Source organism: Pelecanus crispus, chromosome 20 (assembly GCF_030463565.1).
Source record: "Pelecanus crispus isolate bPelCri1 chromosome 20, bPelCri1.pri, whole genome shotgun sequence".
NCBI classification, from domain to species: Eukaryota; Metazoa; Chordata; class Aves; order Pelecaniformes; family Pelecanidae; genus Pelecanus; species Pelecanus crispus.
In genome coordinates, this window is record NC_134662.1 from 5,161,872 (window position 1) to 5,187,029 (window position 25,158).

Sequence of the window (25,158 nt, forward strand, 5' to 3'; positions counted from 1 at the left end):
CCTTTCGGAGTGCAATTCAATTTAGAGTATAATGCTGACTTGAGAATAAAGGTGAACATTGGGAAAATCTTAATCTGCTACCCTGGATGACTGTAGTACGGCCTGTCTTTCTTGTGCCAAACTTTAATTTTGGACAAAATATCAGCAGAGCAGTACTGGTGCCGAGATTCCAGTGTTGCTCTCAAGTGGGTTACCGTTTGCCACTTTTATCTTGTTTTACCAAGAGATGACCTTATGCTCCTTTTGCAAAAGGAATTTCCTTTTATTTTGACCTGCTTTTGCAGGCAGCTCTGATTTGAAAATTTTAAATACTTGTACATGTGAAACATTTGTTATGCAGACACATTGCCTTGTTTAAAGTTTACTAGCTTCTTTTCTGTTATTTTAGTTCCAGGCTCTCTTCCATGAAGACTGCAAGCTTCAGTGAACATTTTAACTAACTTCAGTGGTGTGTCTACTGTCTTTTGGTTGTTTTTTGCCATTAATCTTGTAGAGCAATTTGCTAGTTTCTGTTCCGTGCAAATTGGCAGTAGTGCTAAGCTAGTAACAATTAGATGTTTATGTTATTGGATAACTGACATTTCTTTTTAGTGTAAGTAAACATGTTAGCATTGTTAATCTTTTAATATCTGCAATAAATGTAGAACTAAACAATTTCTGGTTTAAATGTTTTGCTTGTGAATTTGGCCATTTGTAAGAGATATGCATCATTTTGGCACTAACAAGTGGAATTGAGATTATGCAGTGTTATATGAGTATAAAGCAGGATTTTATAGTGTACGAGGGAAGGAAGGTCCCTCTGTTTCTGTGCTGCTAAATGTCTCTGTTGAGAATACCCACTAAATCATTTCTTAGTTACTTTTTCATGTGGCTTCTGGTGCATTAAATCCATACACAACAGTGTTACTTTCCACATGAACGCCAAAACCGTTGTGCCCCAGTCAGAATGCACGAGTTTTACCCTTTGTTCACATATCCCAGGAATTAGTTCTCTCTGATTTTCTTGGCGTACTGACTTTAAAACAGCAAGACTTTCTCTTTGCATACGTGTGTGGTTTACTGTTGCCTTTAAATTGAAATTCCTTTTTTAGACAGGATATGAGGGGGAAAATTGCAGCGAACTGAAATGTAACACTTGTGCAGCCGCCTTCTACCCAGAGGTAAAGTGAGAGTGTTCATTTGCGAAAGATACCAGCCAGGTCTCCCATCCCTTGCTTTTATACTGACAGCTAGGAAAAGCTTTACAGAGGCAAGTTCAAGCCCTGGCTACACCTTTTTCCTCCTTTTCCTTCAAAAATTTATTATACGTAAGGACCCGGTTCTAGAAGAAAGGACATTTGCTCTTGTTGGAGAGAAATGAGGTCCTCATTTTGGGGCAGGTGCCCTAACAGAGTTAGAGAACTACAGTCAATAAGACACGGTTTGGAGAAATTGTGTTGGACTAAAAGAGATGTTTTCATTTTTTTGCCTTCAAAGCTTTTCTTTGGTGTAATACCAATGATATTTTTCCTTTTTTTGTTGTTGTGTTTTTTTTTTTTTTTTAGAAGACACTACGGCATCCTCAGTGAACACTTAATCTGTGCTGAGATGTTACTTCTCAAAATCAGTGTACAGTATTTTTTTCTATTGATACTCCGTTCTGCTTTAAAGTTAATCCTGATGTATTGTGCCCAAAGAAAGTCTGGACTCAGAAATTCAAATATTGTTATTTTGGATTGTTTTCTATCCTACAAGCAGGTATATTTTCTAACTAAAAGTGAATTCCTGCAAGTCCTGTATCATCTTTAATTCTGCATATCTCATGACTGAGTGGCCAATCACAACCAGACTGTAGATTTGAGCAATAATAAACACCTTAAATGAGAATATGCTCAAAGAACAATAGGGTACTTCTGAAATAAACAGTTTTTGTGAACCTTGTTAAGTAGGTAACTTGCTGAATTGCAGCAAGTGTGGAAAATGTTTGCATTATCTGTGGGCAATAAAGTTACTGCTGTTTAAGAAAGCGCTAGCACACAGTGTGTTGTCTTCAGCTTTTTGTGCCTAATTCATGTCATTAGAAGGTTGTGCTAATGTCCTTGAAAATTTTTTCCTAGGCAAGACTTTGCTTGGAAGGGGAAGTCGTATTTCATTATCCTGCCAGTAGGTAATAAAGCAATAGTAAAGCAGCAAATACAAAGTAATAAAATCTGATTTTTAAAACAGCTGCCTCTTTGGCAGAAGTTCATTATAGACTATTTGATTCATGGGGTTAACAAAAGTTCTATCTTTGAACAGTTTACAAGACCTATTTCAGAAACCGGAACTATTGTTGGATGGGAAGTAAGAATTTTGAAAAAACAATCTAAAATGAGAGATCATTAAGAGGTCACACAACACAAACATGAAAGAGAATCCGTAAGTTCTGGCTTTGTTTGATGCCTTATCAGTTACTGTGTGTTATTTACCGACGTCACCGGGAGGAAGGTTAGCAGAGGGAGTTCTGCGAAGTTCGCAGTTGTTGCGGACACTGAGCACAGAAAAATCCATGGTTTATTTTACTGTTCGATCCTGGTAATTAAATCCAAGTCACTAAGGGGATGCAGATCAGTTTGCATCCATAGGCATACGTAATTTACGTGCATTTTCCTAACTCACAAAAATGAACATAAATACTAGGGATAAGTTGTTTAGGGCTGTAATTTGACACAGAGAAAAGCAAATGTTTCTCCCGCGTATCAGTAGTGGCTTCCGTACGCCGGGGCCACCACCGCGATCTAGCGAGAAGCCAAATGTTAGGAGGGGTGGTGGGTGAGACGGGCTTTGCTTGAAGCGAGGAGAATGGTTTTGTTCCGATTCCTCCTTAGGTCTCGATGCAGCCCCTAGCCCAGGCAGGTCAGGACCTCCATTTCACAGCACCCATCTCTCCCACAAGCCTCCGGCACCGCCTGGTCCTTCTCCCAGGAGCGTGCGTGGCTCCGTCCCCGCAGTCCCCCGCTCCCCGGTGGTGGGCAAGGCAGGGGCTGCGCCCCCGGGACCCGGTTCCCCCGGGGTGCTCCCGCCGCGAGCGGCGCGAGGCCGCAGGGCCCGCGTGCCCCGGGGCGGCCAACGGCCGCTCTGCAGGCGCCGGCGGGGCCCAGGGAAGCGTCGCCATTTTGGGGGTGTGCGGGCCGAGGGCAGCGGGGCTGGTGTCGGGCCTCGGGCGCGGCGGCGTTGGCTGCTGGGGCCCAGCGGGGCGTGGGGGCCGTCCCCAGAGGGGTGCAGAGGCTCGGTGGAGCGGCGCTGGGGAGCCTGGGCCCGCACGCGCTCGCGCCTCTCCTGCCCCTCGGGCCCGCGCCGCCTCTGCGCCGCACGTGCAGAAGCGCCCGTCGGGGAAGGGGTTAAAGGAAAACGTGCTGTGGGAATCCGCGGTCAGAATTAAGATTTGTCCACTGAAACAAAAGGTGTGATGGGCCCAGACAGCTGCCAAGTCCTGGGGTCCGTTATTGCGGGGGCCAGCCGTCCCAGCTGCTGTGAACAAAGCTGGGCGCAGGGAAGCGTAAACCACGACGGTGGAAAAAGTGTTCTCAAATACCACGCGGCCGCGGAGATAGGTGCTGTCGGCCAAGGAGACGTCTTGGCATGTGGGCAGCTCATGCCCTGGGTTACGATACAGGGGCTAACGGAAGTTACTTAACAGTTTTCTGAAGGTTCCAACCTGATTTGCTAATTTAAAAGTGTTCTAACCCAAACAATGTTTTACTTGGCTTATGCTAATGCAAACGGTTTCCTCAGCTGTTGGCATTTGCCTACAGATGAAAGCGCAGAAAGAGCAGAGATGCCCTTCTGTATGAAAGCAGATTTGGAATCTGGCTTCGTGGTTTCTGTAATTGCAGATTACAACTACCTAGCTTTAATTTTGCTCAATTTTCTAGCGTTGGCTGGAGGGCATATTTATTTAGATGGACTGCCAAAATTCCCGGCATAAGAGTACCTGATTCTAATTAACTTAATAAAATATAAATTCTTTTTTCATAACATATGGTTGTTGATATGTATATATATTATTTTTATATAACATATATAAACTGGTGAATTACTGTAAATAAAGCCGGTTTAGCTACGATTTTTCTTAAATACTTAAAATAGCTAACTGCTGCAAAATGTTCCCACTTGCTCTTACTCTTTGTCAAATAATACTTAGATATCCTGCAGAAAATCCAAAATGTCGCAGCTTGCAAATAAGAATCACAGACTTGGCGCGAAGGTTGGTTTGCTGGTAATAGTTTGGAATTGCCATCAGAGTAGTGTCTAATTCTGATTAGTATAAATATAGGTAATAGCTACAAAATCTTGTAAAAGGGCATGGCTGTCCAACTCTTATAAAAATGAAGGTAACCAAATACTACAGCGAACTTACACTGCTTTTAATTTTAGGACATGTGGAAGCAGTTATCTGAACAGAAAATGTAAGAGGCTTTGACAAGTTTCAGAAAAGATTTGAAGACTATAGATACGTGTTTTGGAGGGCTTCCACAGAACGTTTGCAAGAACCATGAAGAAATTTCTGCCTGTAGTTATTTAATGACAAGGAATAAAAACTAGGAAGGACTTATTTCTAGTTGAATCTCTGAAAATGGGTAGCACTGCTGTTGTCCTTTATCTTGTTTTGCAATTAATACAAGCAACAAACGCCTCTGTTGGGAACTGCATTCCCAGAAAAACAGTAAAATACCAAAGTAAGTGAAAAAATAGTAATTTCACAAGCAGAAAGAAACATAGCACAGTGTTGGGAATTTATTTTTTATTAGGCATAGAAAGAATGCTACGGACTGTTCCACCTCAAGTGTTGCGGATGCACTCATCCGAATGACAGTGAGGAATGCCTGAACAATAATTGTGGTAGCAGGAGGTTCTGGCTTATCGGTGGTAATAATAATAATAATAGTGTTGTTTATTTGAATACCCATGCATTTATTCAAATACTTTCATATTCTTTAGAAGATGTTCTGGAAATGTGTATAAGCTTTTACCTTTGCTCTGTTACAATTTGTTTGAAATCTGGAAGTTTTATTACATAACGCTGTGATTCCAGTGATAAATAACTTACCTTCTGTGTTTTACAGCTGGAAATATAAACACTTTTATGAAGGAAGGATTATCCAATGTCTCCACTCTCCTTGTGAATGAAGAAACCAATACCTTATTTGTTGGAGGCAGAGATGCAGTATTTGCTCTTGATTTGAATAATATTTCTAGAGAAATAGCCAGGGTAAATGAAAGACTTTTGGAGTTTTTTTTCCATGCCTTCTTTAAAAAATACTTTGCCTGTGGTTTTCTTAATTTGAACATAATGTTTTGATTTTAAATGTATAAAAGTATTACTATTTCAAGGCTTGAAACTTTATCACAGAATCTTTTAAGCACAGCGATACTTCTCTTCAGGTTAGTTATTATGCCTTGTACGTTATGGAGATACATAGAAAAATGTTTATTTACCCAATAGGTTCAAAGTTAGGATTATTTAGGGAGTTTTTTACACAATTTTGTGAACATACCACCGCAACATACCACCTTAAAAGTATTTTTGGCTTTTAGGAATACTGGTTTGCTACTCAGGAAAGACAACTGGAATGTATTCATAGAGGAAAGGACAAGGTAGGAACTTCTGTTGCCCCCTCTATGTTATTAACTAAAATGAAAATGCCTACATTATCAAGCTTATTTTTAATAAACGAAGTAAAAGCAAGTTCATTTAAATCTGTTGGGTTTGCTTGCTGCTAAGACACCAGGATATTTTCAGATGCAATCCACTACACTATATAAATTTTATTTTCTATTTTAGATAAGATGCCAGAACTACATCCTCTTCCTCCATAAGATAAATGACTCCAACCTATATGTTTGTGGAACCAACGCATATCACCCAACTTGTGATCACATGGTAATTATGTTTGAATACAGGTTTTACTGCAGATATTTGAGTAGTATGGGAAATCTTTGACCACCTTTCTCAAAATATTCCTGTTGAAAATTAGCAACTTTCCTAATTCTTCTATAAAAGTATGAAAGACCAGAAAAGTACTTACCAAATGTTATTTTTTTAAATTATTGTTTGCCATAGGTTATCGATGGGACGAACATAAGCTTGCAAGGAAGAGCTGAAGAGAGCAGAGGGAAGTGTCCATTCGAACCCACTCTAAAGTATGCGTCTGTTTTTGTAGGTATGTTTGGACTGACATGCAACCTGAGATGGATCTCCTCACCTGAACTGAGTTACTGGATGCTGTTATCCTGATTCTATTTTTGCATGTCAACCCCAATTTGTTTCTTATGATATGTCTTTGCATTTTAAAAATACATACTTTATACTTTTTTGGTTTTTTCCAAATCTTTACAGATGGGGAATTTTATTCAGCTACTTCAAATAATTTCCTGGGAACAGAACCTATAATACTTCGCAGCATGAGAAATCCTGTAAGAACGGAGTTTAAAACATCATGGCTAAATGGTAAGAAGGGTTTTTATATATTTCAGGCTCTTGAACTTTAACTTGGTGTATGAATTCTCTCTAGAATGTAGTAGTGTGTTATGTATTGATTTTGTAGCATGAGCTCTCAGACTGAGGACAGAACGTAAAAGGAATTTGTGACTACAGACTACAGTGATGAGACAAGCCACAGCCCCTTTCCCTTTGTGAAAGCACAGTTCCTTCTCCTAATGTTTGATAGATTCATAAATACTTTTCAGCCCTTTCCTTGTCCACTAGTCCACAAAAAAATTCAATTAGACTTCATTTTAAAATAACATCTGGCATTTTTCTTGTAATAAACTTAAAATGTTTTGTGTATTTATGTGTTTCAGAACCAAGCTTTGTCAACATGGAAATAGTGCATGAAAGTGAATCTAATCCAAATGGAGACGATGATAAAATTTATGTGTTCTTCACTGAAACAGCTGTTGAATTTGAATTTTATGACAAGCTTCTGGTGTCCAGAATTGCCCGTATCTGCAGAGTTAGTATTTGTAGTATAAAGACTTCGTGTATTTCAGATGAAGTTTCATAGTTGAGTGATTAACAGTGGTATCTACACTGGCTAACCAAACAAAACCCTGTCATATACATTTTATTTCTGAGCTAGCTTCCTCTTTTTTCCTGCTAGAACAGAACCAGCTGTTCAGGTTGCATTTGATATTTAAACCTTTTTTCTTTGCCTTTGAACTGAGATTTGTATTGAAAGGCCAACTATATTCTTCCCCACAGAAACACTGGTAGGTGAAAATTACGTCTGTTTCTTATGCATTCTACAGTGTTGATATTATTCCTTCATTTAGGGTGATCTTGGTGGAAAACGCATATTGCAGAGAAGATGGACATCATTTTTAAAATCCCGCCTTTCCTGTTCCGTTCCAGAATTAAACTTCCATTTCAATATTGTCCAGGACATCTTTTTACTTAGGAGAAGAAAGTGGCAGGACAGCGTATTTTATGGAATTTTTTCCCAACAATGGTGAGATAGAGGGCTACGTCTGCTATTAAAGTTTGTAACGAACTGAGTAAGGGTTCTCACTTCAGTATTAATAGCCTGAGTACAGCCTTTTGGCTTTAACGCAGACCAAGAGGCTACTAGCTACTTACGCTGCATGTTTGAATGGACCGCATTTGTTTTTCTTACAGCTTGATCCAACTGAGCAAACATTATCATCTGAAACAAAATAGTTTTGGTTCCTGGGCCAAAGCCTTCAATTAAAGACTAACCAAAAGCTTCTCCTAAGCCAAGTTTCTAGAGTTATGTTTTTCTCTAGTGGGATGGTGGGGCAATTAAAACTAATTACATATAAAATTACATAATTACATACACAAAGCTCTGGATTCTTCTGGTCTTTATAGCACTAAAGGAAATAGCTGACATTTCAAGGTGCAGAATTATTCTGTGAAAATGAAAACAGAACTCCAGACAAATACCTTGCAAGTTTTAGGGTTAACTAGCTTTTTCTTAATGCTCTGACTAATGAAGAAAAACAAGACAAAATGTATCGAAACATTACATGTCAAAAAATACCAATGACAAAGTAGCCGTGAATAGGTAATTCTCATGTTTTATAAAAGCTTCAGAAATACCAGAATGCAGCACAGTCAGCACTGTCCAGTTTAACCTGCTGCCACCTATTTACCCATCAGTTCATACCCACTGGAGCTTATGTGAGTTTTATTTCTGGTTATGGCAGGTTGGGTTCAATGTGTCCTAAGGCAGCAATTTGGAGAACATTTGTGCCTTTGGGTGTGGCAAAGAGACTTAGACTTGGTATTCACTGGTAGAACTGAAATCCCCTTGGTATCTGATCCAGACACTCCTAAAAGTCTACCTAAATTTTCGGTTGTCATTTTGAAAAGCATTATAATTGGAGGCAAAGAGGAAAAGTACTGTGTCTTTCAGCAACATGAGTTAAAGGGATTAGAAGAAGAATTAATGGTCTGTGTCAGAAGTGTGGAGCTAAAGGGAGGAGAATCCTGTCAAAACGTTGATTACCATGATACGGGGGCTCATCCGTCTGTTTACAAGAAAGGTTGTCAAAAGGCCCTCATTCTCTAAGTTGTTTCCATTTATTTGAGGGCGGTTACTTGATTTTTAACAAAAACATACTTAATACCATCTTTTATGAATGTCTTTGTTTTATTCTCTTCTTAGTGAATCATGAAAACTGCAACAGAGAAGTATTTTTAGTGTTAGGTCTCTTTTGACTAATCCTGAAAAAGATACAGCAGTGTGCACTGTGGAGATTGGGTTATTTTGCAGTATTTCTTTCTATATAAAAGCCAATAAAACTTGCTTTTATTTTGTGTATTGTTTTGTTTTGTTTCTGTTTTTCTTCTAAGGGGAAGATTAGACATATCAGCTGTTTGTGCATACCGTATGAAAAAGATTCAGGAAGTCTTCTCCAAAGGAAGCTACAAAGGACCAGTAACTGTAGACCATTCCCCTGTGAAGTGGATGGTATACAGGGGAGAAGTGCCAGTTCCACGTCCTGGTGCTGTAAATATGAATTTACTTCTTCTAATTAAAGAACAGCCTCTGGATTATCTCTTTTGGTAGCAAATCATTAGCACGTGTTTTACCAATATAAATGCAGTGTTTATGATCAGCAAAGAGATACCTGCTTTCTCATTCCATCGTACGAAGGCTCCTAGAAAAGCTGCGTTGCTTACAGTTCCGCTCCACAGGAGATGTGGGGCTATTAACTAGTTCATAAAGTGTGAGCAAAATAATGATTTTTATCTTTTGAACGTAAAAAGAAATAACTGAATGTTTAGAAGGAAATACACCTTTTTTATATACCTTGGTGAAGTGTAAAAGCAATGGTAATCATGTTTGTTATGTTTTGTTTCTAGTGCATTGATAATTTTGCCCGGAGTATTGGGTATAATACTTCTTCTGACTTGCCTGACAAAGTTTTGCAGTTTGTTAGAGATCACCCTCTAATGGATAATTCTGTAAATCCAATTGGTAATCGACCGGTGCTGCTGAAGAGAGGTTCAAACTATACCAGGATCGTAGTAGACAGAGTCACTGGCCTAGATAAACAAACATACGATGTTATGTTTCTAGGAACAGGTAAGTGCTTTTATTTTAGGAAAAGATACTGTACATTTTTATGTATTTTATTCCAGAATCTTTTCCTGAGACTTCAAAAAAGTGAAACTATTCATCAGCTCTGTTTGAAGTTCTGCATTCAGAAGCTGTCTTGCTAGTTTAATATTTTCATCCCAGTTAGATTAAATGTGTTTGGCTTGTTGGACATTAAAAGGCTCTCTTTAGAAACTTTCCATATCAAAGGAGACTTGACATAATAATATTTGCAAATTCCGGGATTGTTTGAGGTCTTTTTTTCCCCCTGAAAAAAATCATTGCTTCTCTGTTATTGAAAGAACAAGATTTGCTTTGAAGAATTTCAAAAATTCCCTGTGCCCAGGAATGTCTTCTAAATCTCTATCTAATTTCAACATGAATTATCAGGCTAAAATGTTATGCTATGTTTAAACAAGTTTCTCTTTAGAAATACATTTCATTTTATGTAGATGATGGATATTTGCATAAAGCTTTCAGTTGTGATGGGGAAATGTTCATTGTGGAAGAGCTACAGCTGTTTCCGTCTCCTGAGCCTGTACAATCTCTCCAGCTGTCTTCTGACAAGGTAGAACCTCTGTCCCTACACATGGAAAGTGACTGCTGTAATAGCTTGCCTCAGGCCTTGCTCTTCCGTGTTGTTCTTCTGACTTTTAAATAGCCTGTAAATGTCTCATAATTCTGCTTCTGTCATGTATTTGTTAATAACAGAAGCATGAAACATCTTTTTTCTGTAGAAGAAGAATCTGTGTGTGTCAAAACATAACTGAAACAAGCCTTTACGTTCATTAAAAAATTAGGGAAGGCACTCCGTCACTTTACATGCTATGGAAAGCTAGGGGTTTTTTTTCTCATTCATAGTACCATCTATTCTTAAAAGATTTTTAGTTTACTGATATTTTTAACAAATACCAGAAAATCTTACAATGCATATTAGAAAATAACAGCTTAAAATCTCACTCACTGTTATAAAAGAACTCCTTCCTGCATTTGTAGGGAATGCTCTATGTAGGGTCCCCATCTCAAGTGGTGCAGCTCCCAGTTTCTGCGTGCCACCGATACAAGTACTGCTTGGATTGCATCCTGGCGAGGGATCCTTACTGCGCATGGTCTCAGTCTGCTAATGAATGTGTTCTACTGGCAAATCAAACTGGTCGTACGAAGTAAGTAAAGCTGTTGTTTCAGCTGCACACCTGCTGTGAGATGGCTTTATCAGTGCGCTCTTAATGTCTGTAACACAAAACTGGGATGATTCCTAGAAATGGAATGATACAAGCTGGAACATTTCTTGTCTGTATTTTCATCTGTTTGTTTTTTGGGGGGGGGGTGTTTTCTTTTTTTTTTTTCAGGAATTTAATTCAAAGTGTGAAATATGGGGATGCTTCCAGCTGCCTTAGTGTAGGTATGTGAATGTTTGTTTTAAGAAAGAATATTTTAACTTCATGTGATCAAAATGCTTTGTGCTCACTGGAATTCTTGCATTACAGAAAACCGCAGAATTAAAAACATGTTGATTATTATTTTTGAACTAAGACCAAAAAAACCCACACTGAGCCAATACTGCATAATGCTGTTAACCCTCTCAGTCTAAATGTCAGAATGCTTCAGCTCAGACTGAAACTCTTAACTCTCAAGGGAAGCATAAACGTGACCCGTTTGAAGTATTGGTGTCCCTCCCACACCCACTTTGCAGAAATCACACAACGCATCAGAGGTCCTGTTAAAATCTGTCACTGCTTTAGGATGCTGCTGTGCAGATACATGACGTACTATTCAAGAGTACACTTAGAAAGAAGGCTATTTGTTATCAACCATTTAGAATTACTTTTTATTATTTTTAGTGGGATTGGAAAATCAATTACTTTTAATGTAGAATTGCAGGTGTGTGTGATCTGGTAGTATTATGCAGTGACTTCGTAATGAGTTGCAAGATTTGCTTTCTTCGTGACACAAGATGTATCTCTTACCTCCACTTACGTCTCTTTAAAGTCAGAGTTGCCGTTAGTCTTGTGTATTTTAGACTGCGTGACAAATGACAATAAGGCAATCAGTGGGACACGTGGGGAACTTTTACATAGCTGATATAAGCATTGTGCTGGCAAACCTAAACATCAAAGCATTTCTGTGAAGAGATGTCATTAACCGATAGAGAAGTTGAGGCATACAGAGGTGAATTTATTTATGCGTGGCTATGTATACGGGTGAGGCAAAATCAGATTAAAATCTGGAAGTCTTAAACTTCTAGTCCCATATTTATTCTGTTACACATCCGTGGGAATAAGGCCAGCAAGACGTCACTGATAGTCAGACCCGTTAGCAATGGGATTTATCTGTCTTTACCCCTTATCTGCTCATTACCCATTGTCAGACTGGTGCATTAAATTTTATATTTATTTGAATCTGCATTTGGTTGTGTAAGTGAAACTGAATCCCCAGTGTTCTTACTTAAAAAAAAATCTTCATAATTTCAGAAAACAGTGTGAGAAAATGTCTCTTTACCCTTGGAAACAATGTTCATCTTAAATGTGTTCCTCTGTCGAATCTGGCAAGCGTAGTGTGGAAGTTTAATGGGAGCAGACTCCAGGCCGAGGACTCTAAATATCTCCTCTATGATGGAGGAATAGCAATATTTAATGTGACAGTGGATGCGGCTGGATTCTATGATTGTCTCTCGGTAGAGAAATCCAAAGGGAAGGAATTCCTTATCACTGTGGCCCGCTATGCCCTTTATGCCCAAGAAAAGACAGAGGAAGCAAATGTCATTGCTGCAGCAAAGCAGCGTAATGAAGCAGGAGCTGAGGGTTTTCAGTCTTCAGTACCACCTTTACTGAACGAGGCAGCAAAACAGCTATCTGTGGACAGCCAAAGGGAGAAGCTGGTTTTAAAACTCTTGGGAGCTGGCTTTGCTCTTCTTTTCTTTTTCTTGTTGGTTTGGAACTTCTGCAAGGGTCATTTATCTCTGCCTTGGAAGAGCAGAGAAACCAGCTCAAAAACCACTGGTGCAGCTGGTTTGGGAAGGCCAGCACTGGCTACAGAGGGATCAGGCGGCGTAAGGAAGAGTTCAGCCACACAAACGACCGTGTCTTGTGTTAATGAATCAATGCTTGTGAGCTTTTCCTGAGGAGTACAGCGGGAATGCACTGCAGTGCAAGTTTCACAGGGAGCTCCGGGAGCTTGCAGCTCACGGAACTGTTTGGTTAAGATGACATGATGTTTCCTGTTCAGGAATGTGGGATGGAAATTTGGGTAGGAGTCAGGAACTGAACTGAAACCTGAAGATGACAAGCTGCATTGTGTATTACATAGATGTGTTACCAGTTACCACTTTTAAAAGCAAAATTCCTTGTTTGGGTACCTTTTTGACATGATAGAACCTTAAGAATAAATTTCTTTCAAAAATTGACACTGATCCACTTTTTTGTAATGTTGGGGTTGCTCAATTACAGAAATTAATACTTCAGAAGCTAATAATACTTAGCATTTAGTGCTTTCACCTTCAGACTTTCTGTTTAATCTACGAATAGCAACTAATTAAGTCTCCCAGTGCCTCAAGAGGTTGCTACTATCCCCATTTTATATGTGAGGTTAAATTACTTGTCACTGACCATAGTGAGTATTGGTGTCAGACCTGGCACTTTGCTAGAAATTCCTGTGTCATCTTCCTATATTTTACCTTCCTCTATTTGCCTCTCCTTTCCTTTTATTTAAGCTTTCAAAACACTTTCCATGCATGTATTTTTATAATGTGTTTTTAGTGACCTTTATGATACATCTTCCTCTGTCCAAAAATGTCATGAATCAACTTACATACTGCATCGTTGCTCTGAATTTATTTCTGAGGTGTGGTCAAAATTCAGACATTGTAGCTCCTTTTGTTAAAGGCCATTGAAAGTTGAGCATTTTTTCTGAGACACTTCTTCATTTTCAAATGAACGTTCTCTTACGTTTTCTTGTTTGGAAAATAACACGGGTTCTTGATCACAGAAATCCCTGAACAAAAGGCTGTGCTGCCTCACTCTGTCTCTTGCCTGACATGCATGAAGTACAAGGCTGATTCTCTTCTAGACACAGCACATTTTTTTCCCAGTTTTCACATAGCTATGGAAGGAGAAACCTGCTTGGAAATGGATTCTCCTATGTGGAAGGCTGCACCAGCTGTACCAAGACACCTACTTTCAAGTTAAACAAGAATGCTTGGAAATGAAGATGATGTGTACGACATAGATACCGGGATAGGAAGAGAGCCCAGATAAGAGGCTATGCAGCGTTTTTTCTCCCTTAAAACATAGATAGGTTAAGCTTCTTTACATTGGAGCAAAGTCACAGTCTCTTTTTTTTTTTTTTTTAAATGCCTTCTTTCTCCCTGGATCAAATTATTATTCTGTTGTGCTTTGTAACAACGTGTTCTTGTGTATGGTGTGCAAATACCATAGAAGGAAGGTGAGACCAGTTGCTGACCTTGGAAGAAGCAAATTCACAGATTACTGTGTCTGTCTGTCACTGCTACTTATCAACACAGCAAGGTTTGCCTTTTCCATGGAAGGATGTAAAGGTGGGAACAACGTCAGCCTTTCTAGCAAGGCGAAGCCACAGCCACGAAGTGTGGACAAGAGAAGTACACAAAATGGACGTCTGAAAATCAGAAGACTGGATAGCTGTGGCAAACTTATACCAAGACCTGCCAGGCTGCATTTCAGTGATTGTGTCAGTGCAATGCAGAACCAAGATCTGAGGTGTGTATCTTGTCTCACAGTTTGAAAGGGAGTCTCCTTCCTTCCTTGCAGGGTTCCTTTACCTATATTCCTACTCCCTAAATGCAGAGGGCTATATGGAAATTAATGATGCAGACTGCATAGTGGTATGTAACTAATAACGTGGGAAACGATCAAAATTTCCATTCTTATCTTTGGGGACACTTACTCTCTTCCCTTAGTGGAAGGAAGTGCAGATGGAATACAAAACCCCATTTCAGAAAATCCTCACAAGGCTACCAGCATTTGGTTTTAGTTCAATTCCTGCTGATCTAATTACCCTAATTTAAATGTGTAAAATAATTAGCTTCTAAGCGAAGTCGTAGATAAGTTACAGTTAACAGGTCGATATGAAAGATACTGTGCCCTACTTTCAGTAGTGTCTTCGGTGCAGTTTTAGTCCTTTTGTCATCGGTTGCCACGCTGCACGTAGGAAGGACAGAGAATATGGGGCAAGAGGACGGAGCCAAGGTGGTCCTTGAGCTGCTTGCTCAGCTGCCAGCCCAGAAGAGCCGTCCAGCGCTGCTCCGACATGCACCCTGCAGTGGCTCTTCCGAGCGTACACCAATACGCTGTGAAAACACAGACCTTCCCCATTGCTTCTAACACGGGTTCAGCTCTCTTGGTGCCAAAAATCTTCTGTGCTGGCAGCTGCTGCCATTGTCTCAAACAGAGCATTGCCTTAGTGTGCTCAGAACAGAGCTGGCTGATGTTGCGCTTAAAACACAGCAAACCCTAACCCCAAACAACAGGGGCAAGAGTAGCGGGGACGCTGGAGACAAGGAATTATACCGGGCTCAGTAAACCTCCCTCTGAAAATACATTACACAAACGGGTGGAGGTGAAACGCTGAAAGCAGAGTGCGAGAAGCGGCGTTATTGCTAGTGTTTCTGCTGCTAGTATTGAACTCTGGTACGAATATTGCTAAATTACGAATGCTACTTCCACCTTTTATTGTAAAATTACTGGTACAGAGCTTACTATTTTGGTGCAAGTTCTGAAGTTATTAACCCACGGAGAAATTAATGTGCAGAACTGCCTGGGATTAACAAAACCTCTCTTGGGAAGATTTCCTATTAAAGTGTCCTGATAAGTAAGGAGCATAAAGGGGGCTGGGATCATCCAGCAGTGACATAACTCAGCAACGCTGAGTCTGCTCATGGGAAGCTTCGTGTTGGAGTAGTGGCGTATTTTAAGGCAAAACTGAGGCACTTGTGGGAACTGAGCGAGGAGCATTGGTGTTCAATCAGGATTTGAGTGTGCTGGTAGGGGTGTCTGGGAGGCGATGCGGAAATATTTTCCTGCCAAAGCCAAGCCTCAGGTTCTTCACCAGGCACGTTTGTATAAGACACTTGCACAGTTATTATCTTCTCTAAACATGTGTCTATACTTAAAGCCCAGAATAACTGCACCCTGCCCAGTACGGTTGATACTGGTCAATTCTGATTTTTTTTCACAAACACATTAGAATAGGTAGCGTTCACCAGCAGACCTGCATCCTTGTCCTTGTTTTGTGTGGGAACACTGGGGTGGATGCACGTTGGGCTCTGCCTGCAGAACGGAATGCGAGCAGCGCCTGGAGCAGCTGCCGTTTGCAAAATCTCTACTGCAAACCTGTTGGATATAATGCTGAAAAGGGGCAGGCATGAAAAGAGCCGTTCCTGGTCTGGCCTTCTGTTGTCTTCATGAGGCCAGGCTACCGGTGCATCTCTACCCTCGTGATTAAAAATACATCTTATTCCTGGACTGACCTGTTCAGCACCGCTTCCAGCCCTCGGAGCTTGTTACACCTGTGCTGGCTAAACTAAAAAGCACTCTGGTATAAAATTTCTTTTTACTAGGAAGTTTTTTATGGTTATGATGAAGTCACTTTTCTTTGATGAACAGATGAAGCACTTTTATTCTTTCAATACAGAGCGTGTGTTGCTCTTTCTCATGGCTTTCCCATGAGCCCTCTCCAGGTGCTCAGCATCCTGGAGGTGTGAGCGCTAGACCTGGGCAGAGGCTTCCCCAGGGGAGCAGAGGCAGAGGTTGAGGTTGAGGTTGAGGTTGAGGTTGAGGTTGAGGTTGAGGTTCTGGTTCTGGTTCTGGTTCTGGTTCTGGTTCTGGTCCCTGCCTGGGTATCACAGCTGAGGACTGCATTAGCTCCTCCGGCCACAGCAGCACGCTGGGAGTGGCTGATTGCTAATTATCCCCTCCGCTTCCCCAAGCCTTTTCAGCCTCCCTTCTTCCCAGGGTATTTTCCCATTTCATAAAAATGTATTCATGCTTTATGTTAATTTCCCACTTGTACAAGCGCCTTCATAAAAGACAAGACAACAAAGAGCGCCCTATTTCTGATAGATGTCTAGACTGAGATAAAAGAAGGCGATTTTTGTTCTCATGGGTGGCCAGCGCCCGTTCAAGTCCCAGCGCAGAGCTGTAGTGCGGCCCGCCGGAATGCGATGGGTGCTGGGGGCAGCGGGCAGGGAGCAGGCAGGGAGCAAGCAGCGGGCAGGCAGGGAGCAGGGAGGGAGCAGGGAGCAGGCAGCGGGCAGGGAGCAGGCAGCAGGCAGGCAGGGAGGGAGCAGGGAGCAGGCCAGCGGGCAGGGAGCAGGCAGCGGGCAGGGAGCGAGCAGGGAGCAGGCAGCGGGCAGGGAGCAAGGAGCAAGCAGGGAGCAGGGAGGGGGCAGGGGGCGAGCAGGGAGCAGGCAGGGAGCAGGGAGCAGGCAGGGAGCAGGCAGGGAGCAGGGAGCAGGCAGCAGGCAGGGAGCGGGCAGGGAGCAGGGAGCAGGCAGGGACCGGGCAGGGGGCAGGGAGCAGGCAGCGGGCAGGGAGCAGGCAGCGGGCAGGGAGCAGGGAGCGGGCAGGCAGAGAGCGGGCAGGGAGCAGGGAGCAGGCAGGGAGCAGGGAGCGGGCAGGGAGCAGGCAGAGAGCAGGCAGGGAGCAGGGAGCGGGCAGGGAGCAGGCAGCGGGCAGGGAGCAGGCAGGGAGCGGGCAGGGAGCGGGCAGCGGGCAGGGAGCGGGCAGGGAGCAGGGTGCAGGGAGCAGGGGGCAGGCAGCGGGCAGGGAGCAGGCAGGGAGCAGGCAGGGAGCGGGCAGGGAGCAGGCAGCGGGCAGGGAGCAGGCAGGGAGCAGGGAGCAGGCAGGGAGCAGGGAGCAGGCAGCAGGCGCTGGCCGGCGCTGCCCGGCAGGTGGTGCCGCCGAGCCGGTCCCAGCCCCGGAATAAAGTCGGGAAGAAGCAGCGGAGAAATGTGACCGAGATGGGGCAGTTGGCAGAGGGAGGAAGCGGATAGGGAAGAGAGAAAGAGGGGGGGGAAAAAAAAAAAAGACCGAGAACAAAGAACCCGCCGTGGAGCGGGCTGCGGGGCTGCCGGAGCCGCAGCCGGGGCTGTGCCGGGCAGGGCTCGCCGAGGCACCACCTCATCCCGCCGCTCCCCTCCCATGCTGAAGGGCAGGAGGGATCCTGGGAGGCGCAGAGGGGGCCCTGCGGCGGCCGGGGCAGAGCCGGAGCTCCCCGCAGGGCGCTCGGGGCCGGGCCGGGCTGGGTGCCCGCAGCCGGGGGGGTCCCGGCGGCCCCCGCCGCCCCGCACGCTCGGGGGGTGCTGGGCGCTTGGAGCCAACGGCAAAAAAAAAAAACCCACCCTAGCCAGATTTCGAAGTGAAATTCCGGAGGAAATTTAAAGAGCATCCGGATCCGGAGAAAGACAGACGAGAAAGAGGAAGGGAGAAATAAATCAAAACGCGGAGAGAATCTCCGGCAGCTGGAGAAAGGACGGGAGAGAAAGAAAGGAGCTGACACCCAGGCAGAGATGGGGTGAGACTGGCAGTTTTGCTATTCTTGAATTGCTTTTATTAGTCATGGCCGCTGAGCTGTTTTTAAGGTAATTGCAAATGAAATGAAGGTTTTAAATCGCCTTTTTTTTCCGCACCGTGAGCTTTAAAGTTTCGACTCGCTTTTTATGTTAGGGGTTAGAAAGAAGGGTAATTGCAAGTCTCTGCAACTTCTTTAAATAAACTCGTGTGTAAGGGAAGCCTCTAGTGATCTACGTGTGGTATGGAATCCAAACTGGGAGGCTGGGTGGGAGGACTGGAGCTGGGCTGTGTTCACAAACTTTTCCAGAAGTTTAGAAATCAGGGATTTTTGTTTGGCTGTTGTGACTTTGGCATTGAGTAAAATGGATCCTGTTTGCATTTCTAAATGGATAAATAGCTGATTGAAAATCCCTGGTGACTTAGCTTATGATCCCCCTCAGATTTTCCAAGAGTGAAATAATGCTGCATGGACGTGGCAGTGGATTTTGGCATGGAAATAAGAGCTTAGTCTGGTATTTAATTTATGTTCTAGTTACAAGTCTCAATCGTGTAACTTTAAGGACCTGACGTGCTGTTGTGAGTTTCTTGTGCAATGAACTCTTCGTGGCAGTTTGAGAGCAGAGTGGATCTGTGGGAAGCCTGTCTGATCGACTCCCTCCAAACGTGGGGGTTTGACAATGCAAGAGAAATACATAACATTCTTAGGGGCTTGTTTTCCTTTTGCTCATTTTCCTCTTGGACTAGATAAAATGATTGAACAGTCAAACACCGATTCAAGAGGCAGAAAAGGTAGAGGCAGAGGATCAAAAGTGACAGCAGTGTGAATCTGGCGTGGATCCTTTGAAGTTGGCAGAGAATGTGCTGATCCAGGTGAAATCAGAAAGTGTCCCTATTTTCCTGGAACTTTCCCTGTGATCCACAAAGTTACTGTAAAACTTCTAGAACTGCCGGGAACGGTTTAACAAGCAGATAGCTTGGGACTGGCACTTTTATTAGAGCTGGTGGGTGAATCCTTCTCGGACCTGCCGCAGGTACACCCAGCAGCTATGGGATTTCTTCAGAGGGTCGCCAGCTCCCATGGAAGATGTTAAGGGAGTGTCACCATCTCTCTCTGCTTAGATGTCACTGTATAATTATAGTGCTGTAGTAGCAAAACTATTCTTAAGCCAGAGATGACGTTTCCACCCAAAATTCCTTATTTCTACTGAACTGCTGAGATAAAAGTGTCTTTTTGCTTGTACGTTGATCACACCGGCATATTGAGTAGCTTTTGGCAGCATTTAGATGACTCTGGATACAAAAGAGATTAAAAGCGTGTCACCTCTTACATCACATTCTGGCAGTTGATTTTAGTTAACTTATTTTTAAAGCAGGGATTCTGGTCTCGTTCTTCCATGTTAGGTTTCTTTGTAGCATCGTGTTCTGGTTTTCATGAATAAATTCTCCGTGGACTCTTTTGTATCCACCGTGCTGTACGTATTAATGCATTAGCATTTCTTCTCTGAAGAGGACGGTTGTAAGTAACGACCCTGAGGGAAGTGAATTTAGTTAGGTCCTAGCTGAGTCTTTGGTGGACACTTAACATTTCTCTGACTCTCTGCTGATAGTATTGTCAAATGTAAGTACAGGTAGACGCAACTTGCCGGCTTCTAATTTGAGCAGTACAGAGTTTACCCGCTGGTCACATATATCAAGCAAATGAATTCACCCGCTCTTATCTATGCTGTCATCCCGCTGACCTCTGCTAAACGGGCAATTTGGAGTGGCCTTGTCAGGGGGGCTGCTGGTTGTGCTTTTGGAGCTCTGGCAAGGGCAGGTCGGAAATAGCAGCGGATCGGAGGGACTTGTTCTAGTGAAGCTGAGCAGGCATCCATGCCTGGAAGTACTACGGGTCCTGTAGATTATAATGAAGATGCAGAGGCAGAATGTGTTGGAGGCACGGAGCATTTTGAAATGCGCACGTATCTCCACTTGTCTGGTTCTAATTATTACCGGACATATTTTCTGGAATGTATCAGGAATTACTTAGCTGCAGTCTGGCTCTGCTGGGTTTTTTAACTTTAATTGCTGTACAGACTTCCAGCAACGGGTCTGTTGTCTCGAAAGAAAGAGCTGCAGAAGTAACAGTTGTCCCAGGGAGGTGAATGCACAGATTGTGTTGTAGGCACCCGGTAGCACAGTGTTCAGCAGCCAAGATGCTCTGTAGATGGAGACTGGTTTCCAAAAGAAAAAAAAAAAATCTCTCAGCTGTGTTGTGTCTTTAAACGACCTTGTTCCCCTGTCTCTGTGCCTGACCTTGCATGCTTGTCGCCGTTCCCCACGCTGATCTGGCAGGAGCATGTTCAGCCAGGATTCCTTTGCTGCCCTTTATCTGCAGAGAGGCCATGAGGCAGCTGCTTTTCATTCCCGTGCTAAGCCCTGCTGGGTAATCTCTTGGGAATTGGAGGAGGCAGAAGGGAAAGCAGCCCCAAGCCAGCTCCGGTTGCTAGAGCTGCACTGCTCCACCTTCCCTTGGTGGCTGTGGGGTAGGAGTCTGGCGTCCTTCAATCCCATCTGGACATGAGCAGCATCTATGCATTTCCCCAAGGTGACATTATGCAGCACAGAGTGAAAGCAAAGCTGCAGCTAAGAGGGCTTGAAAACCTGCCTGGTGTTCAGAGCAGAGAATCACCCCTCCCAAGGTTTGTTCCCAAAGCAGTTTTGCAGTTCGGTGGCTAACAGGCAGTGTCGTGGGGCCTTGCGCCCAAGTCCTGGGCAGGCAATACCAACCCATGCTCTCTGCACCCATTTACAGTGCAGCGGTAGTTTCCGTAGGCTCCGGAGGGAGTTACACCCTGTCCCTGGCTCAGAGGAAGGGTTAGGCTGTGGGGAGAAGTGCAAAGGGAAAGAGATGATGAGGTTTGACTCTCATTAACCCACACTTCTTCCCCAAACAGCATTGACATACAGTCAGCAGCTATTCAAGCTGCTGAGGGAAGATAAAAGGAAACAAAGACGGCAGTGGAGGAGGAGATTGGTTCTCATGCCCTCTCTCTGCTCCGGTTCTGCCTTTTGAAATACTGGGCTCTGCCTGTCTGGAGCCCACATTTCCCCCTGCCTCTGCCCTGGCCAGCCCCTTCCCTCAAATTATCCCGGGCCGCGCTGCTTTGCAGGGCTTCTCGCACCCGAGCGCGCTGGCTGGTGATCCCGCAGGAGGGAGAGCCCTGGCCCTGACGCAGCCAGCGCGGCCTCCCGGCTGACTCAGCGCGGCGGTGGGCTGAGCGCCAGAGCTCAGCCACATCTCTCTCATGCTCACATGCTCTCACGTACCCCTTTCTGCTCTGCACAAGCTGCCTTGGTGAACACCCATCCAGGAAACCTGACCTTGCAGAGAGAAAGGACTTTTGGGAAGATTGCAGTGAGAATGGCGAAGTTCCCACCACAGCAGCTGGGAAATCCTTGCCTCCTACTGTGGCCGGCAATGAGCCTTTTGTCAGAAGCCGACCTCTTTTTTGGGGGGCTTGCTCATTGTGGCTGCACGCTGAGGTATCCCGCTGCTGTCAGCAGGAGCATCGCACCCCCAGAGCCCTTCCCTGCCTTCATGGCTGAGTACTGTTGTGCCCATGGTCCGCAGAAACAAATGATTCTGCTGATCTGCTACGTTGTGATTTCTCGCAAGGCGTTTTTTGGTTTGGTTTTGAGGTGAAGGGGGACCACAGACTGGCTAGGTGCAAAGTATTCGAAGCGATTATCCTCTCCACATCGAAGTGCGCAGAGGCTCCTTCCTCTGACAAGTAAATGAACGTCCCTGCAAAGAGAAGCTGCAGCGAGCGAGAGGAGGTGCAGGCTGGGGAGCGGCACACGGGCTTCCTAGAGATGCGCTTGGCCGAACCCCATCCAGGAGCACCAAGGCAAATGCCATTAATGAGGACCGAGCTCAGCCTCCCCAGCACATTCCAGCTGCTGCCGTAAGTGGCTGAAAGACTTTATTCCTAAGCCTCAGACCTATTCACTGTCTGTGTTCCCGGAGTGCTTTGAACTCAGACGCACCCACCAAATCTCTCTATACTTCTGCCTAGGCTTGAATCCTGCTCTTTTGTCACACATCTCGCTTTGGAACTGAAAACAGGACGGAAACATTAGTATAAATTTGGGGAATGTCGACTCTAAAAGCTTCCCTTTCCACAGCAAATGTCAGGTTTCTTCTCTCTGGTCATGCAGCAAAGGGTGGGGGCAGGTGAGGAGGATGTGGTAACGTGGTTAACTTAAATGGGCATGTCACAGGCAGGCAGACAGGATTGTGAGGTGAGAATTACCGAGAACAAAAAAATAAAGAGGATCTCAGTGGGAAAAACCTTCCAGATTGCACAGAAAATCAGAGAAGGGCAAGGACAAAGCGTAAGTCAAATGCAGCTGTGCAGTCAGAGAGAGACCCCTCCCCACACCCAGTGCGGAAGCTATCCAGCAAAGATCTTTTATTGCAGCCAGTGATGTCTAAAGCAAACAATAAAAACCTGATTTCTTCCTCCACCTCTCTCCCTTTCAAAAAGGTCTGGCAGGGGGACTGCATTTTAGCAGTTGCCCTTAGGTTTAGGAACCTGCTGAAGAGAGAGAACCTGTAACTATCAAACAGGATTTTTTTTCTTTTTCCCAAAGAGGTGCTGTTTGCATTGGAAATGCCCTGAGAAAGTAAAAGCAGTAAAATGCGGTTTCTCTGAGGAGACTCTGTAGGGCAAGGACCCCAACAGGCAGCTGAAGTTGGGGTGGGGCAAAGAGAAGGTAGCGAGCACGTACCGAAGCACTGGAGCTGCCACAGTGCTACTGAAATTCAGACGTAGGGATAAACGTTTTGCTGAACAGCTCTTTCGAAGGTTGGCTGTCCCTTCCTTTAACCTGGGCCGTTCCTGAAATGGGAGGTGTTTCTGCAGAGCACTGTACGCCGTTACCTTGTGGCGGGAGATGCAGGATGCAGTGGGGGAACGTGCCCTGTTCCCAGCTCTTGTCTGTGACTCCTGTGGCTTAAACCAAAAATCTCTTCACCTTTTTACTTCTGCTCCACTATTAGACTTGTCTGCAGGTTTGAGAGTATTTTTCTGGTGAGGATTAGAGAGGACGCTTGTGAAATCCCCCAATTAAAGACATACCTAATCGAGGGATTAAAGGTGGCTTGCTCAAAGCGTAGGTAGGCGTGTGTGGTGAATCCTCCGTGCAAGATGGGCTCTGAGGCAGGGCAGGCGAGCTGAGCTCCCAGCAGCCTGGTGTCAGCGGCTCTGCTTCAGCTTGGCCGTTGTCTTACCGTGGCGTGCTGGGCCTGTGTTATTGCCATGCCTGTGTCTATACCGATCCATACGATCCCACGCGTTGCAGGTGCATCATGGGACGATGCTGGCACCAGCCCCTGGTGCCGTCTCCTAAACAGGCGATGCTGCAGTCCCTTTCTGGAGAGGTCTGTCTGGGAGGTGGCTCATCTCCCTTTCTGTTGCGTTCTCTGTAGCAGCACTGGGTTATTTTAGAAGACCCTGCTTAGGAAGAGGCCCGTGTGCCTGTAAAGAGGAGGGTAGAGCCCACATCCGGACAGGATGCTCAAGGACAGTCCATGCATCCAGTGACATATGCGTTCAGATCGCACAGAATGGAGGGGCCAGTGCTGGTTTTAGTCTTCGCTGGGCTTTGGCACCTTCTATGCCCACTGCTCCCCTGCTAGGTAAAACGTGCCGCTGGTGCAAGGGACTGACTTGGTACCATCTGTGCCTCCTTGGCACCGGGCAGTGCTTGCAGGGCGTGCTTCTTCAGGGTCTTGGCAGCGTGTCCGTGTGTCCTAACCTGACGAGGTCCCTCATCCAGCCTTAGCGAACTTGGGCCCTTTGGCCTGCTCAGTCCATTGCTACTCTGCTGAGACCATAAATTAAGTGGACAAATAATGATTTGCTCTCCTGGCAATGATGAAATAAGCAGCTATTCGTTAAGAAATCAATTTGGATGCTGTAGAGAGGGGAATAATAGAAGAACCAGGGTGGAAATGAGACCAGCATGTGGTTTTACGTGTTGTCTTAATGACCACTGAGTCAGAGACTCCAGCCAGTGAGCAAATCGGAAACGATCGATCCATACTCTATATCCACATGCCTTCCCCAAACACCCCGTGACCTTCTTCCAGCTTCTCTGTAAGGAGAAGCCACAAGAGGAGTCATTTGGGTCTTTCCTCGGGCAGCATCCTGCAGCCAGGTGCTTTGCTGATGTGCAGAACACAGGAGGAATAGCTAGGTTAGTTAGATCATCTCTTCTTTTCATTTTTAGCTGCTTGGTTTTGCCTGGTAGCTGGAAGCCGGCTGCTGGAGTGTTAGGGAACATTCGTGGGGGACAAGTCGTTTTTAAGCTATTGGTGGGAGGTGGGATACCGAATTTTGCCCTTCCTAGGCTGGGAACAAATTCCGGCAGCGATGAGACCTGGATCCTTTCCAGTTGCCATCAGGCACTTGCTGATCATGTCTGTGTCTCAGCCAGATCTTTGTCCTTTCAGTTATTTGCTTTGTTTTTTCTTAATTATCTGCGAAGGACAGCCCTGGGGGGATGTAGGTGGTTTTATTTACACATGCCCTTTTCACTGCTCTGTCTGTATTGTTATGGGGACTCCCAGCTGGGAGCAGGAAAAGAAGTGTCAGCATTTAGGGATGTGTGGTGTATCCAGCATATACACTTAAAACACAGGGGAAAAGAGGGCTGTAGCGGGAGAGAGAACATGACAGTTTGAATCCTAGGCGCTTTCAGGACTATTTTTAAATGCTTTGTAGTGTTTTGGGAAACAAGAGGTCAGCGGCTTGGCCAGAAGCAAGCTGAATGCAGGCGGGTGCTCCTCAGGCATTGCTCCGCTCATGCATCTCAGCTCTGCTTTCAGCACCCATGCTTCTGCTCCGAAGGTCCCTCTGCACCTGCGCCCGTGCCCCGCAGTCCTGCCTGTGTCCCCACCTTGCTAATCCGCTCGGCTGTGTCAACCCCTGTCGTGGTTGTTCGCTGCTAAAGGAGTTGTAGGAAGGGTGAGGTAGGGGCAT

The 25,158-nt window shown here is 44.6% G+C and overlaps 1 protein-coding gene across 1 annotated transcript; it reads left to right on the top strand.

The window, feature by feature from the left end:
• The first annotated feature begins 4,407 nt into the window (after positions 1 to 4,407).
• LOC104036662 (semaphorin-4E) lies at positions 4,408 to 12,709 on the top strand. Its single transcript, XM_075723604.1, has 14 exons — positions 4,408 to 4,697; positions 5,085 to 5,230; positions 5,557 to 5,616; positions 5,804 to 5,902; positions 6,083 to 6,182; positions 6,359 to 6,469; positions 6,823 to 6,974; positions 7,294 to 7,469; positions 8,837 to 8,993; positions 9,350 to 9,572; positions 10,037 to 10,152; positions 10,581 to 10,747; positions 10,934 to 10,986; positions 12,056 to 12,709. The coding sequence occupies exons 1-14, from the start codon at positions 4,595 to 4,597 to the stop codon at positions 12,703 to 12,705; spliced, it is 2,313 nt and encodes a 770-aa protein (XP_075579719.1). The 5' UTR covers positions 4,408 to 4,594; the 3' UTR covers positions 12,706 to 12,709.
• Positions 12,710 to 25,158: the final 12,449 nt, after the last annotated feature.